This window comes from Mixophyes fleayi, chromosome 1 (genome assembly GCF_038048845.1).
Source record: "Mixophyes fleayi isolate aMixFle1 chromosome 1, aMixFle1.hap1, whole genome shotgun sequence".
Classification (NCBI taxonomy): domain Eukaryota; kingdom Metazoa; phylum Chordata; class Amphibia; order Anura; family Limnodynastidae; genus Mixophyes; species Mixophyes fleayi.
In genome coordinates this window covers 262678048-262695662 of record NC_134402.1, presented here as the reverse complement: position 1 = coordinate 262695662, position 17615 = coordinate 262678048, and the positions used below count along the sequence as shown (strand labels likewise).

The 17615-nt window shown below is 38.5% G+C and overlaps 1 protein-coding gene across 1 annotated transcript; it reads right to left on the bottom strand.

Moving 5' to 3' along the window:
- Positions 1-2280: 2280 nt before the first annotated feature.
- On the bottom strand, positions 2281-16830 carry LOC142153032 (cyclin-dependent kinase 4 inhibitor B-like). The gene is made up of 2 exons (XM_075210272.1): positions 16628-16830; positions 2281-2958 (listed from the first exon to the last, which is right to left on the bottom strand). The coding sequence occupies exons 1-2, from the start codon at positions 16751-16753 to the stop codon at positions 2692-2694; spliced, it is 393 nt and encodes a 130-aa protein (XP_075066373.1). The 5' UTR covers positions 16754-16830; the 3' UTR covers positions 2281-2691.
- Positions 16831-17615: the final 785 nt, after the last annotated feature.

Sequence of the window (17615 nt, the reverse complement as noted above, 5' to 3'; positions counted from 1 at the left end):
GGATTTCTTCACTGCTCCAGTATATCAGCCCTCCCCCTACACAACATAATGCTTACTTATTTTAATATACTTACCTACATAAGGGAACTTATGGTGGTGGGACAGTCCTTTTGCTCTGCATAACCTCTCAGGACATATCATCAGGAAAAATAGCCAGGCTTGCAGAATATAAGGATATAATGATGTAATTTGCCAGAAGTGTGCAACCAGTTTCTTAATCCTATGAGGGGGTAGAGATAGTCATGCATGGGCATGTTCACAAGTCTTTTTTTGTTGCAGCTAAAGATCCTGAGAACTGTTTGGACTGATGTACATTGTACAGTGTATTTACAATCAGGTCTTTAATTATCAAGTGAATGCATATATATATATATATATATATATATATATATATATATATATATATATATATATACAAGTTAACCCGTGCATGATACTCATGCATTCTAGTCAAATCAAGCTACTTAAGGTGTTAAAAAGGTTCTTGTCATGCATTTGGGCCATAGCCCAGGCCTCAACCACCAACCACTCCCCACTGTCACCCCCGGCAACCACCAACCACTCCCAACTGTCACTTCTCCTTCAAGAAATATATATATATTTTTTAAATCTTTATAAACACTTTTAACAATTAACAAATTAAATTAACAAATTAAAAACATCTTAGTATACCAAATTTCAGCCCTTTCTGATTTTTTTTTCCACACACACTAAGAATTTAGTAGGTCAGTGTATAACTCCGCCCAGCAGGTGGCGCTGCAGCTTGGTTTTATTTTTTCCACACACACACAGACAGACTAACACACGCCACTAGACATTTATATTATAGATATATATATATATATATATATTATATGGGTGTGTGAACAAGAATATGTTTTTGCAACACCAAGGCCAGGAAAAAAATTCAATTTTGTTCAACTTAAAACATAAACGCATTGATGTATGACAATTTGTTCCCATAGAGCACATCTGACTACTTGAAGGTAAAATTGGCATCAAACCAGAAGACATTCCTAGTTATTGTGACATTAACTAGGAATGTCTTAGAAAAGGAAACACCCTTACACAAAATCCTACACCCTGGTATAACAAAAAAAAAAACTTGTAAATAACAAATAAAACAAAATGCAAATCAAAGCTACCTTTTTCTACTGAATTCTAACATTTATAATTTATAGAAAAGATAAAAAAGGAATGCCAAAACATTTAAGAGAAATTATGTTAGTTACAGAAGTTGTATGAAAAACTATATATATATATATATATATATATATATATATATATATATATATATATAATATTTGAAAAGTGCCTTTATATTGCTCAGTGCTTTCCACAGAATATTGAATAAATCATACTAGTCCCTGCACAATTGGGGTCTTAATCCCCTAACACACTCACTACCACACAGAAATACTTAACCTACTGGTATGTTTTCTGATTGCGGGAAGAAACTGAGTACCTGGAACAAATTCATACAAATATTGTGAGAACATAGAAATTTACACCTACAGGGCATGATGTAGAGTTGTATGCAATTTACACTTAAATTGTAAGTGTAAATTGCATCCCGTAATTTACATAGGATTCCACGGATTCCAAGTTCAGAATACTATGCAAATTGCACAGACATACCACTTTATCTGCCTGATTGGACAATGTGCATGATACACCTATGTGTATCAGTCACAGTGGCCCTGTAAGGCAGATAAATAAATACATTAATGTAAAAAAAAATAAAAAACCAGCATGCCTCTCCCCTCAAAACAGTACTAGTGTTGGTTAAGCTGTTTGGGGGATGGAGCACGCCTTTTTTTTTTTTTCCAAATGTAATACATTTTTTTACTTTTTTTTGAATACAGCAAGGAGAAAGCACCTGCAACAGTTACATCTCCTAGACATAATTATGACTATTTTCAACTCACATAGCATGTAAATAACGTGAACACGCCCTTCCATTGCTAAGCTTCCCAGTACCTCTCCTGTTCCACCTCTCTTAACATAGAGAGGTGTAAGGGGCAGATCCGTCTCAGTCTGAGTGCAAATTGAGACGGGTCCTTGGCCAAAAGTGTCTGTTTGAGTTGGATTTGCGTCTAACTCTACATGAGGCCCACAGTACCCTGTTCAGAATGGAATGCATGGCATGCTGTGAGACAACATTGCTAACTGCTGTGCCACTTGCCACCCATGACACATTATCTCGAGAATATTCATAGTTTCATCAATGAGAGACATAATCATTTCTCTTGTAGATAGAAAACAGTACTGCATGCAAAATAATGAATAAAACAAATTTTAATTTTCTTAGTTGTGACATTGTTATCATGACGATGCTACAAATTTGCATTTTTTATTTCCTTTTAATAAAATAAATAAATGAAATTGTGCCTCACTAAATTCTTGTAGAGGAATACATTCTTGAATTTTGAACCTTGTGATTCAAGTCTACTCATACAAACAAATCTTGAAATTTACTGTAGGTAACATAGCTAGGTACAGTCTGACATCACCTTTTTAAATATCAACTGGATAAATGACTAATCACATGACTGATCCAATCTTAACAAGTCAACCAAACTGCTTACACTGCTATAGTCAATACATACTTATTATATATACAATACATATACACACACAGAAGAAATTGAAACTGATCTAAAAAGATTTCATATTTATTTATATTTTCAATTAATTTAAATTAGGTATTAAAATTCCTTGCAGCCTTAAAGTTTGTATAACAGATGAAGAAGCCAAATCTATGGGACGTTTGCCATAGATGTCCAGTGGCAAATCAAGACTTGCTCCTCCTTTTATAAGCACAAGAAGTGTGTCCGCAAAGCCTTCCCGGGCGGCATCATGTGCAGGGCATGTTCCTGTTGTAGGATCAGGGACTGTAGGGTCAGCACCATGAGCAATGAGTAGCTGAGCTATTTTTGGAGAGCCCATCATCATCACCTTTCAGGTTCAGTATAAAAGACAAGATATAAAACCATTATCATTATTATTATTACTATTTCACAGTTGATTATCATCTATACTTTGAAAACATGTTAAATGCTTAATAAATAAAGCCATAAACACATTACTAAAATATTATTTAAATGTATACCACTTTCACATCCAGTGCTGATTACTACATGTAGTCTGGTGGTTCTATGATGAGCTAGGCCATGAGATAGAGATCAACAGCCACCAGTTTGTAAATTTGGATATGCTGATTACTATCCTCTTTACTGACTTCTTTTCATATATGACTGCAATGGTTTGTGATTCGCAATGTACGTTACAGTAAGCTTATATCTTTTTATTTACATAAACATATAGGACCTCATTTAGAGTCAGACGCAAAGTCTGTTTCTTTGTTGGATAAGCCTAAAACGGACTTTGCGTCCGACTCTAAATGAGGTCCATAATCTCTTGGTTTCCTTGCGGTGCTACAAATTATATACACTAAATACATAAACAATTCCATACATATACACCATAAAAAATAAATAAAGTTCAAAGGCAAATAGCAGCTCCTTTCTTGGAAACATCCACACCCACAATGGAATAATCTAGAATCAAAAAACATAAGAAGAAAGGGCGCTCATGGTATAGTAATTAATGTACCATCAATGAAACTATTGAATGAAAGCAGCATACATTTTACAAATAAAGATAAAACTTATCTTTTAAATGCTCTATAGATGTACTACGGGCAGGATGCTCAGCTCTCACTTATAATCACTTCATTATCTGTGGAAGAAATACACAACGAGAAGACAGCCGCTCATGTGTGAATTCTTTTAAAACAGCCAATTTTTATTTTGAACAAGTTTAAAGACTCTTAAAAAAGTAACAAAACAGTGCTTTTCTGAGTCCATGGTGATGTTGATATCAAGGAGGAAGACTTGAAGCTGTCTGGATCTGAAGGTGTAACTGTTCCACAAATATCACACTGGCAATAAAAATCCCTCTAAAACATGACATGACTATAAATACCAATATCGTGAGGACAAAACCCTACATGTTTCCTTCTCTGGAACTTCATCTGGGGTATCTTCCTATGTTTTTTGATAAATATATAAGGCAAGTCTTTATCTATATTTCAGGATGGCTGACAATGTAATCATGTAAGTTATTCTTTTGAAGAATATTGGCACCTGAATGAAGTGCAAGAACAATGGGAGCAAGTAAAGAGTACAGTTTTAAAAGCAACAGATCTTTGCATTAGTCAGGTCATAAAAACAGAAATGAAAGAAAATCTGGTTCACAAATGAGTTCGGAAGCTTTGTAAAAGCAAAAAATTGCTATTCGGAAATATAAGCAACTTGGAAGAATGATAATAAAGTAGTATACCTGGAGCAGTAGAAGGATGGCAAGAACAAAATCAGATGTGCCAAGGCTCAGACTAGAGAGATGGCACAGACGGTAAGTAAAAGGGACAAAACTATTTTTTTTTAGATATAGTGAGAGGTTAAAAGCAAAATGAAGAAAGTAAGGCTAAAGACTGAGGGAGGAAAGAGACAAGGGTATAGCAGGTAATCTTAAACAAGTATTTATGTTCTGTATTTACAGTAGAAGGAAGCTGACATCAGTTGAGTAGCAGGTATACTGATACTAAGAAAGTAGACCTGAGTCTATTTAGAGGAGAGAATACTGACCAAACTCTAAAATCTGAAAGTAGACAATTTAATGGGGCCAGATGGGATACATCCTAGAATAAGGATGCTGGTAAAAGGGATGCTGGTTATGCCATAAACTGAAGGACTAGATAAGTGCAGTCCTGTTTTACAATGTGGAAGTTAAGAAGAGGCTGATAACTACAGGTCAGTGTGTCTGACATCATTAGTGGGAAGAGCAAAGGAAACACTGCATGCATATCTCAAATGCATCAATTTACAACATCCAAAACAGCATGTGTTTATTGGGGGAAGATCATGTCAAACAAATCTGACTGATTGTTTTTGATTGAGTGACTAAGATAATGGAGCATACCGGTAGCGTATATATATTTTAATACAGCCTTTGTCAATGTCCCGCATTGATTACTGTCAAATTATTATTATTATCTTTAACTTATAAGGTACCACAAAGGGTCCGCAGTGCCGTACATTACATATACAGAAAACAGAGACCCAAGACACAACATGATACAGAAAGAACAAAAATATATACAAACACGGTAACAAGGTAAAGCAAATCAGATTATTTCTGGGACAGATAGTGAAAGGAATGGTGGAAATCAGAGAAGTAGGCCGAAGCTAAAGAAAACCGGGCTAGCGAAACAGGCCAAGAGGTACAGAGGGTGATGGAATAGTAGAAGGAGCACACAAGGAAAGAGGGTCCTGCTCCTGGGAGCTTACATTCTAAAGGGAAGGGGGAGACACAAATAGGGTGGTACTGAATAAAGAAATGAGTCTTAAGGGGACGCTTGAAGCCTTTGAGAGTAGATGCTAACCTGATGGAACGTGGAAGATTATTCCACAGCAGGGGAGTAGCCCGGGCAAAGTCCTGAAGACGGGAATGGGAAGAGGTGATCAGTGAAGTAGTGAGGAGGCGGTCACAGGCAGGGTGGAAGGGGCGGTAGGAGTGTAGGTAGAGATGACATTGGAGATGTAGTGAGGGGAGAATTGCTTAGGAGCTTTAAAGGTGAGGGTGAGGAGTTTAAATTTAATTCTGCAGGGTATGGGGAGCCAATGTAGTGACTGTTGGAGGGAGACTGCAGAGCGGCGGGAGAGAGATATGAGGCGGGCAGCAGCATTGAGGATAGACTTAAGAGGGTCAAAGTGAGACTCAGGTAGGTCAGAGAGAAGGAGGTTGCAGTAGTGAAGGCGAGAGATTACAAGCGAGTGAACAAGGGTTTTGGTAGCTTCAATGGTGAGAAAGGGGCGTATCTTTGATATATTCCGAAGGTGGAAGTAGCAGGATTTAGAGAGGGACAGAATGTGAGGCTTGAATGAGAGGGAGGAATCATGGATGACCCCAAGGCATCGGACTTGGGGGACAGAAACGAGGGTAGTGTTATTAACAGAAATAGAGAGGGGGGAGGTGGGGAAGTCCTGGAAGGGGGGAAGATTATAAGCGCAGTCTTGTAAATATTGAGTTTAAGGAAACGTTGGGACATCCAAGATGAGATGGCCGAGAGACAGCAGGAGACACGAGACAGAAGGGAAGGAGAGAAGTCAGGGGATGAAAGATAAATTTGGGTATCATCAGCATAGAGGTGGTACTAGAGGCCAAAGGAGAGGATGAGGACACCAAGGGAGGAGGTGTATAGGGAGAAAAGCAGGGGGCCAAGAATGGAGCCTTGAGGAACGCCAACAGGTAGGGGAAGAGGTGGTGATGTAGAATCATGAGTAGAGACTGAGAAGGAGCGGTTGGTGAGGTAAGAGAAAAACCAGGAGAGGACAGTGTCACATAGGCCTATAGATTTGAGAGTTTGCAAAAGGAGTGCATGGTCAACGGTATCGAAGGCAGCAGACAGGTCAAGAAGGATAAGAAGGAAGTAGTGTCTTTTGGATTTAGTGAGGAGAAGGTCATTAGTGTCCTTAGTGAGGGCAGTTTCAGTGGAGTGGAGGGAGCGAAAACCGGATTGGAGTGGCTCAAGGAGTGAGTGAGAGGAGAGAAAGGAGGTGAGACGGTTATAGACAACCCATTCAAGGAGTTTGTAGGCAAAAGGAAGAAGCGAAATAGGGCGGTAATTAGATAGAGAGGCTGGATCAAGGGACGGTTTCTTGAGTATGGGGGAGACAAGAGCATGTTTAAAAAAAGAGGAGAAGATTCCAGAGGAGAGGGATAGGTTGAGGAGGTGGGCAAGGTGGGAGCAGGCCTCAAGAGAGAGGGAGCAGAGGAGGTGGGAGCGGATTGGGTCCTGTGGGCAAGTGGAGGGGGGAGAGGAAGAGAGAACGGTATGGATTCATCTGCAGATAACGGCGTGAAGGAAGAGAAGGAGGGTGAGCAAGCAGGAGGGGAGGGGAGAGAGGAGATAGCAGCCACAGAGGAGGGTGAGAAGAGGGACAGAGTGGGCATGGAGGGGGGAGAGGGTGTGGAAAGAAAGGACTGCTGGGAGATGTCATGACGTATAGACTCAATCTTGGAGGTGAAGTGGGTAGCAAAGTCGACAGCAGAGAGTGTGGGGGGGAGTGGGAGAGGGGGAGGGGAGAGGAGGGAGTTGAAGGTGGCAAAAAGCCGACGGGGGTTGGAGGATTGGGAAGAAATGAGAGCTTTAAAGATAGATTGTTTAGAGAGCGATAGGGCCGAACAGTAAGAGGCAAGTATGAACTTGAAGTGGAGGAAGTCAGCATGAGTGCGTGACTTTCTCTAGAGCTGTTCTGCACTGCGGGATCATTTTTGAAGATAGCAGGTAAGTTTAGTGGGCCACAGTTGCGTCAGGGACCGACGAAGCTTGATGGTGACAGCCGGGGCGGCAGAGTGAAGTGCAGTGGTAAGCGTGCGATTGTAAAAGGAAACAGCCTTATCGGGGCAAGAAAGATTGGTGATGGGGGAGAGGAGCAAGCCCAGGAAGGAGGAGAAAGTGGTAGGATCAACAGTGTCAAGATTCCGCCTGGTGAGAGTAACCTTTGGGACGGGGACTATGAGAGGGGTGGAGAGATGCTAAAGGAGAGGAGATTGTGGTTCAAGAGAGAAAAATGTGAATTAATGAGGTCGGAGACAGTACCGAGGTGTAAAAAAACAGATCAAGGGAGTGGCCACTGTGGTGGGAGGGAGAGGAGGTCGATTGAGAGAGACCAAGGGAGGAGGAGAGGGAGAGAAGTGTGGAGGCAGCAGAGCCTGTGGGATTGTCTATAGGAATATTAAAGTCCCCCAAGAAGAGGGAGGGAAGGTCAGAGGAAAGAAAATGAGGGATCCAGGTGTCAAAGTGATCAAGGAATTGAGAGACAGGACCAGGAGGACTGTAGATAACAGCAACACGGAGGTGGACTGGGTGGAATAGACGGAAAGAGTGTACCTCAAAGGAGGAAAAAGAGAGGGAGGGTTCAGGGGAAAGAACCCAAAAAGAACAGTAGGAGGAGAGTAGTATGCCGAAACCCCCACCTTGCCGTTCTCCAGGTCTGTGTGTGCGGGAGAAGGACAAGCCCCCGAAAGAGAGAGCAGCAGGAGAGGTAGTGTCCTCAGGGTATAGCCAGGTTTCAGTGATGGCAAGCAGGTTGAAGGATCTAGAGATAAAGAGATCATGGATAGAGGTCAATTTGTTACAGACTGATCTGGCTTTCCAGAGACCACAGGATAGTGGAAGAGAGGGAAGAGGAGAGATGTGGATGAGATTGTTGGGGTTGCTCGACTGCAAGAGTGAGTATGATATGGAGTGAGGGTAATGACAGGAAGAGAGGGTTGGAATTGGACGAGAAGCAGAAATATGAGGAATTTGTCAGCAGTCAGGAGACGAGGGGCAGGGGAGTAAGACGTAGGGGAGGAGTGGAGATGGGGCAGATAATGGGGGTTGAGAATGGGAGAGGCAGAAGGTAGGAGTGACATGAGGGAGTAGATTACCTGGGGAGAAAGAGAGGGAGGTGGTAGGTAGGAGCAGCCCGACGCTGAGAGTGGGGAAAGGGAGGAGAGTGGAATATAAGGAAGAGGGGGCAGCGAGTTAGATCTGGGGCCCAGAAGCACAGAAGTGAAGAGAGAAGTGAAGAGAGGAGTGAAATAGAGAGGGGGATGGGAATGGAGAGGGGGGAGTGAGGAGGAGGAAGAATATGGAAAGATTGGACATGGAAAGCAGGGGGATAGAGGGAGAGGACAGAAGTGATAGAGGAGTAAATCATGATAAAGCTAAAGAAGGTGTAAAATAGACAGTTGAAGGTAATTCAGAAATCAAGGATGGTAAGGGCTTACAAGTGGAGTGAGGAAATGGTGAGAGCACGAAAGGTGAGTAAAGTGAAGGAGTGCAAAGGTAGAAAAAGAGAATAGATGAAGAAGAGATGTAAAGTATGTCAGGGAATAGGAAGCAGTAAGGAGAGTAGAGATACCAGATGGGTGTGTTTAGAAAAAACAGTTAGATGAGACAGTGACATAAGACATGATTGGAAGGCAATAGTATAACATAAGACATAATACAAGGTGTACTGTGGTGGTTATATAAGTCCACAGGACAAGAGGGAGTCCGTTCAAAGTTCAATCTAAGTGGATTAACAGTGTGGTTTAAAAGTCGGAATCCAAGCAGCATAAGAGGAATCAACAAGTCATAATAATGCAGCAGGCCAGAATAAGTATGAGAAACAGATCAGCAGGGAGCGTCCAGGCAGTTGACAATGCAGGTGGTGGAGGATATCAGAGGTCACCGCTGATTGTAGAATGTTGTCTTCATGTAGCAGTGTTTGCAGGTAGAAGGTTCACCTCCTGTTCTCCTCTTGTTCATCTCTTGTATATCTCTTACTGTACTAACTAAATTAGTTAATACACTTGTAAGAATGTTTGGGATTAGATTCAAAGGTGGCTGAGTGGATACAATATTGGTTGTAGTATATACGACAGAGATTTGTAGTAAATGGAATACATTCAGAAGAAGGAACGGTTACCAGTGGAGTACCCCATGGATACTCAATGAGCCCCTCTTTAAAATTCTCTTTGTTGACAAAGTTATAGTGTTGAAAGGAAAGTATAGCTTTTTGCAGATGACACAAAGTTATGTAACATGGCAAACACACCAATAGGTTTAACCAAAATTAGTGATGAACTAGGTACATTATGGAAATAGTCAAGGTTGTGGCAACAAGAGTTCAGTGCCAAAAAATGCAAAATCATTCACTTGGGTCTCAAAAATACAAAACGTGTATATAGTATTTATGATGCAAAAATACAAATAATGAAGAACAAAGGGTCACTTTATGAGTCACTCTTTCAGGTGACAGACAATGTAGCAAAGCAATGGAGAAGGCCAGTGTGATGCTAGGTTGCATAATAAGTGTAATAAGTATCAGAAAGAGAGAGGTAGTGAAGCCTATATAGGAGATCAGTGAGCCCGCACCTGAAAAATTGTGTTCAGTTTTGAAGGTTTTGGAGCTCATGTATAGTAGACCGTTAGTTTGTTTGCTAACTGTAAAAATTTTTATTTTTTTACAAACGTTACATCTCATTCTACTTTCAGACTGAGATGTATCTTCTTCTAGTGTCTCTTTTTGATTACAGAGTTAGAACGGGGGAGGTAGTGGGCAGGCAAGCATAGGCATAGTGCAGTAAGGTTTTGTAAGGCACCACATTTCTTCCGCAGTGCCGTACAGTAGGGAAAACAGTACATACATAAAACAAGGACATACAATGTAGACAAAATAAATGCAGACATGAAAACAAAGGGTATGAAGGACCCTGCTCATTAGAGAGCTTACTTTCTAAGTGGAAGAGGGCACATCTGAAACAAAAGGAGCGAGTGAGGCTTCCCGTGGAGATTGGGACAGCCGTGAGGGTATATTAGTGATCATCATGGATAAGGTTAAAAAAGAGATGGGTTTTTAGAGAATGTATAATAATTTGAAGACTGTGGGAAAACCTGAATGAGGGTTGGGACTGGATCACTGATAATTTTTGGTATGAATTCATTTAAAGGAAATAGCGCAGGCCGCTGATTTATATAAATTGCCAATGCACTTATTTTTAATATTGTGTATGTTTTGACATAGGGAAATCTTTAACTTCTGAGACCAAGGGAAAACATTTGTCTCTTAACCTTGTTATAGGATATGCTTATTTCTGATGTATATATCTGATACAATAAACCTTTATTTACAAAGCCTTTTGTGTATTGTGATGTGGGAAACTGGATTGTTTTTGTTTTTTTGTTGTTCTGTGTGAATATGTATTCTGAACAGTCTGAAGAAAGGCCCCGTGCTAATTAGATCTTTTGATGTGTGAGGTCCAACATGGAAGGCAGGAACTTTTAATTAACATTGGATCCTGGATTCTCTGCATCTGAAAACCAGATGCAGGACATCACAGCATTTCTAGAATTTCACATATAAGTGTAAATATGGCTAGCTTTCCAATGCATGTAAATCCATGTTTGTGTAAGTAGAATACATCCTGTCAGAACTGTATAAAAGATGAGCTGTTTGAGCATGTAATGTATTCTTCTGATTTACATATGACCTGATCACACTGGTACCTTCCACCAGTGTGAGAGCAAATAAATATCTTGCTTCAAGAGCTGCTTGAAAACATCTTCAATATTGCTGTAATCCTGTGACCTGCAGATTAGACCCTAAATCTAATTTGTTCTCCGGCTGTCTGAGGTTTGGACCCAAGCTTTTCCAGTACCACCGCTCTGCCTGCTACCCATGCAGCCCTGGTTAGTGTGATAGGCCAGGGGGAAAATCCATACACAGCAACCCTGATCTATAGTGAGAGGTCAGGAGTACCAGCCCAGGTACACCAGCAATGAGGTACGCTAGCAGCGTCAGTTACCCAGAAGGAACGTGGTTCTGAGTGCCATAGAAGGAGCTCAGTGATGGCAGCAGGCCCCTCCCACTGTGGCAGGAGGGGCGCATTCGGAATAACGAAAGGGAACGGTGGCAAAGTAAACCCAGCCGGTTCCCAGCAACAACAGACAGGGTGGCATAGGCGGTCCATCCTGTCACAAGCGTGGTAGGGAATTCCATGGGGAACAGCACAGGAGAAGTCTTGGCATGAGTGAGAGATGGATACCAGAGACGAGGCAAGGCACAGGTGGGTAGATCTAAGAGGGCGGTAGGGAGAGTATTTTGATATGAGATTTGAGATGTATGAAGGGGTGGTGTTGTTAATTCCAAGATACATGTATCTTAAGATACATGTGGCATTGAATATGAAGTAAAGTACAGGATATAATATATACTTATGTTGTGAATGCAAATATGATCCAATTCTACATGACCACTTATGTCTCCACAAAGACATAAATAATTTAGAAATGTGCAAGGAAGGCCAACTAAAATGGGAGATTTCTTTTGGTGTGAGTCTTGATGAGAGAAGCTACTCCTCTTAATATCAATGAGCCGAATATCTGTGCTGCCGTAAGAGTGGAAAACATTCTTGGATTGCTAGAAACCAAGCTCTTTTTGAACAAACACCTTTACTGGTTTCTTACTGCACATGCGTTGTGTCATCCAATTTATGCATTGCCTGCCTATATATATAGGCGGGTTCGCATCTAATGGGCACATAGTCTACTGAGTGCTGCTTAGGTTTGTGTGCACTGACAGCCAGCTCTGCACTTAGATCACATCCTGGTTCTCTATCAGACTCCTCTGCAGTTCCAGTCAGTGACACCTGTCATTGTATCACCTTCTCAATCACCACAGTTTTCGCTGTTACAGGACTAGACCCATGTTCCACTCTATCCCCAGCACACATCCTAGAGTCTCCAGCATTCTCATCTATGACCTCTGGTTCTGCCACTGCTTGTTCCTTATTCTTCAGAGGAAAGAAAACACTTCTTATAGGTGAGCAGCACCACATGGCACTTTAGATATTGTGCATTCAAAATTGGAGGTTTAGCCAACTATCTGCAGACCTAGATCTGCATCAATCTCCACTGGTCCATTGTAAATCATTTTAAAAAAAATTACCCAGAGCACTGTACTTAAGACTCAAAGCCTCCACAAAATCATGGTGACTTCCAAGCACAGAGACATACCTAGCTAAGCGTGTTTCTAACCTGTGTGTGAAACATTCTATGGGTGCAACACTGATTTATTCAAGTCAAAACTAACTGTAAATCCCCTACCTCAATACCAGACCTGCCCTACTTATCTGGAACTAATGCATATCTGGTTCAGTGTGGAATATAAATCAGGGACCTTTTACCTTCATTACCAATTGTCTTCCTTTTGATTATAATCTTTAACCTCTTATAACATTATATATTATACATTATGGACCTCATTTAGAGTCGGACGCAAAATCCGTTTTAGGCGCATCCAACAAAAAAACACTATCACGCATGTGCAGATAGCACCATATCCACCTGTATCTTGGACACAATTAACATTTGCAATAGCTTGTGGCTCACTACGAGAGAACGGGAGGAAGGTGGAATTGTGAAGGTGTGACCATGTAAATAAATCATAGTCGCAGTGAGGCGCAGACGCAACACACGTCAAAACAGGGTTAAAGCTGTGCGGCAGGAATTAGGTGGCGCAAGCGACTAGCTAGCTGCAGGAACTGCTCGCAGCTCGATAGCGTATTAAGAGTGTGATGCAACTGGGGTTATTTGCCACTCATAATACCCTACCAAGCTGCGGCACACTCCCACTCCTACAATTCTTAAACGGCCTTTGCGTCCGACTTTAAATGAGGTCCTATATGTACATTATATATATTCTTACATCTATATTTTATTTCCCTCAAATGCATGTAGACCCTTTGCATTCACTGTGTATGTCTGGATCATAGTCTTATTATACATGTACTCTATATTATGTCACTGTTTCAGTTTTTTAGGTGCCTCCTAACCATTGATTGTTTATAAAGGAGGTTCTTGGCTGACTGCACTAACTGGACCTTTGTTTTCCGATTTCTTGTTCTGAAGGACAGAACCTGCTCACGTATGGGCTAGATTTGTTGACTCTTTCCTTTTTCCACCAATACATTAATTACACTTGTGGTTTTAGAATAATTAATTGTTCAATTCTTACCTACTCATTTTTTAATTTTACTTTGTGTCTTACATTGAAACTGTATGCTTTTTATAGCTACAAAATCCACGAAGAAAAAATTGCATTTCCTTTGAGTTTCCAAGAATATATAATTGAACTGATTCATAAATAATATAACGATTTACTTGTATTACCTATTACTAGAGTTTCATATGTGAATTTAACCCTTAAATGTACTTGACATTGACATGAAAAAAATCAAGTATAAATAGCTAAATTATGCATATGAGGAAGGAGAAGCTGTCTGTAAACAACCACAGGCTTGCTGGGCCCAGTACTGACTAACAATGCAACAAGAGGAAGTTGTTTCAATACTACTAACGTCCTTGAGAGAAGATATTAAATGTATTTATATAGTGACAGCACTCTACAGGTGAAAATAAACACATTAATAAAATAATACTGAGTATTAACAGACAAAGAGGTAAGATACCCATACTCCAAAGCTAACAATTTATGGATACATTTTCTCAACACACACTCATCATACTGGAAACCAGCAACTAACTATACAAGTGCATCCCACATGAGTATTGTACTATCAACCTATTCATCTTGTACATTATAAAATATATAACATATATAAAATATATAAATAGTGGTCGAAATCCTAAAGAAAATACTATGTTTTTTTATTAGCTTATAAACGGATTTGAATCAGCACAATATGACAAGGTCATACACAAGATAATGATCTGGAAATTGTTATACCAACATATAGGGTTGCTATATATGATGTAGCACCCGTGACACTCACCATGTACTCTTACTGGTTCTTTGTGATTAGTTCACATTTGCATTGCTGTATACTTTTAAGCTTGTATCTGGCTAATATATATACACATATATATACATATATATATATATATATATATATATATATATATATATATATATATATATATATCTCTCTCTCTCTCTCTCTCTATATATATATATATATATATATATATATATATATATATATCTATCTATATATATATATCTATATATATATATATATATATATATATATATATATATATATCTATCTATATATATGTATATATATATATATATATATATATATATATATATATATATATATATATCTATCTATATATATATATATATATATATATATATATATATATATATATATATATATATATATATATACTTGAGTACGATTTTCCAAGACTCCCGTGTTGTGCCCTATAGACATAATTACTGTTTCAATTATTTTCTCTGGGCATGTGTTTCCTTTTTCTCAATTAATTTTGGTTATCGGTAAATTACTATGCCCTCTAAACCACACACCTCAGTTATTTACAGTCATGATTTTAATACTCATGATGCCGCATAATGGGGTTCAGTTAACTCAGATACGAAATGTTATTAATAAGGAGGATATATTTTGCATAAATTTAAGGATGACAATAACAGAGCGTAGAAATGCCGTTCAAAGACAGCCTTGAAGATTTAAATATTTAGTTTAGTACTGATGGGATTTTTGCAGTCTTGTTTTATATTTACTCTTTACATTATTTGATACACATAAAATTATAGAGTGTTCTAATTTGCCTATTAATCTTAAAACATCATGAGTAATTTAGGACAAAAGTTCGGAGTAGCGGTTAACTACAAATACAGTCACTGCTGATTGTATGTTAAACGTTTAGCAAACGTTAGCCGGGATAATAAAATCTGGTGCACAAGTATAGTTTTAATAGGAACAGATCAGTTATCATTTTCATACACGCATACAAGTACATTCATACTCGTCAGGCCATAAATTAAACTCACATATTTATCAGTAGATGTACACTCTATATAAAATGTGTAAACATGTGTGTTCAGATTATTAAAATAACAACTGTTAACTCTCATATAATATGGGAAGTGACTGTCTTGTATTATTTAACACTGTGGCCATTGTTTCCAGGGTCAACTTTTATCGTTTTATCTTATAGTATATATTTAATACCATACAGAAGATGTCACAGAACCTCATTTTAACAATGTAAAACTGTCTGCGTGAAAGTGAGTTCGATACTATGTCCTGCCCTCAGCCCCAAATCTCATATACTAAAATTACCGAATTAACGAGCAACGTGTCAGAAATAATCTAAACAACACTCACATATACATTGTTTTTAAATATCTGTAGTTTATTATTGTAAATTGTAGGTGCCAAGAACAATAACGTGTTTCATAGATTTTTAATTGAGGTAATCTCCTAATCAACTATCTAAATACGTGCAAAAATACTACTCTCTAAACATATGAATATGTGCAAGAAAGACGCATTTTAAACTGATGGTACTAGTATTAAAGGAAGTAATCAGTTGTTAATATTACTGTCCTGCAATTGATTTTGATTATTCTCAATTGAGTGTAATCCAAACCTAAATGTATCAGAGCAGCCAGAAGAAACAAGATACAGTAGTTATAATAATAAAAATAAGTGTCAATGATCTAAATAAGTATACATTATCTATCTATCTATCTACCTATCTATCTATCTATCTATCTATCTATCTATCTATCAATCATCTAAGTGTCAGTGATTTACATAAGTATAAATTATCTAACTGTAATTTTACACCTTTCTGTATGTCAACTAGTGACAGCTGTAAAGGAACATAAATAACTCTAAGCAGACTAACATAGTACAAATTCCCTCACCATACCAGAGGTAATGCCAGACGGCTTTAGTGCGCGTGTGCGTGTATATATATATATATATATATATATATATATATATATATATATATATATATATATATTATATATATATATATATATAATATATATATATATATATATATATATATATATATATATATATATATATATATATATATATATATATATATATATATATACATATTAAGTAATCCAGTTAAACTGGAATAAAGGACATAAGGCTGCCCGATACCGTTTTCTGTTCTCTCATGGTTTATATAAAATTGGTTGATAAGAAATAATTGAATTGTATCTGCTTCGCTTACCTGAATGGGTGTTCTGCCAATTTTGTTGACGGCGTTGGGATTTACCCCAGACTCGAGTATTTCTTTCACAAGCTGTACATCTCCCCTGGCTGCTGCAGTTGCCAATCTGTCTGCTTTAGAAGCCATGACATATTCCAATGTTAGCGTGAATAAACTGGTGCATCAGCCACTCCATGAAGCTTGGGATATATGCATGAGACACACGCCCTCTGCTGGGAAAGGAACTAATTGAACACCCTTCGTATCACAAAGTGATGTCATTACTTGTATGGTAATAAAAAGACGACTTTGCACTTTCGCTTTTGTTGTGCCCATGTTGTTATGAGATGTTGTTATGAGATGTTGTTTCTGTAACACCCAGTTTCTCCAAATGCAAAACTTCAAGTTATGAGATGTTGTTTCTGTAACACCCAATTTCTCCAAATGCAAAACTTCAAGTTATGAGATGTTGTTTCTGTAACACCCAGTTTCTCCAAATGCAAAACTTCAAGTTATGAGAAATAGAAAGTATTAACAACCAGAGTACATCTACGAAACGATACAGAGATCCGATACAGAGAAGGATCAATGTAGCAATAAAAAGTTAGTTTGTGCAGCACATAAAAGGATAGGTAAAGCCTTCTGAGCAAGAATATTGCTTTTTTGTTGGAGATCTGTATATATTATTACTTTCTAGATATCAGATCCTTGATGCCTACACATTAACTGATGTATTTATCCAGCCTTAGCCTAGAAACACACTGCACTTTGTGACCATCCATAAATGACACACCAGGCTTTCTTTTAGATACTGTAAATCTGTTTATGCTTTACAGTATCTAAAAGAAGCCTGTTGTGTCATTTATGGATGGTTACATAGGTGTAGTGTGTATCTAGGCTAAAGCTGGATATATACTACAAGAAAATTCTAACTATGCCATAGCTAGGTGATTTTACCAAGGACAAAAAAAACACCAAGTGCTGATCTACACGCCAATTCGTGTATACA

Coding starts and splice junctions, on each gene's coding strand:
- LOC142153032 (XM_075210272.1), bottom strand. CDS start 16,753: ATGGCTTCTAAAGCAGACAGATTGGCAACTGCAGCAGCCAGGGGAGAT. Junction 2,959..16,627: donor TTGGCAGAACACCCATTCAG/GTAAGCGAAGCA, acceptor TGAACCTGAAAG/GTGATGATGATGGGCTCTCC.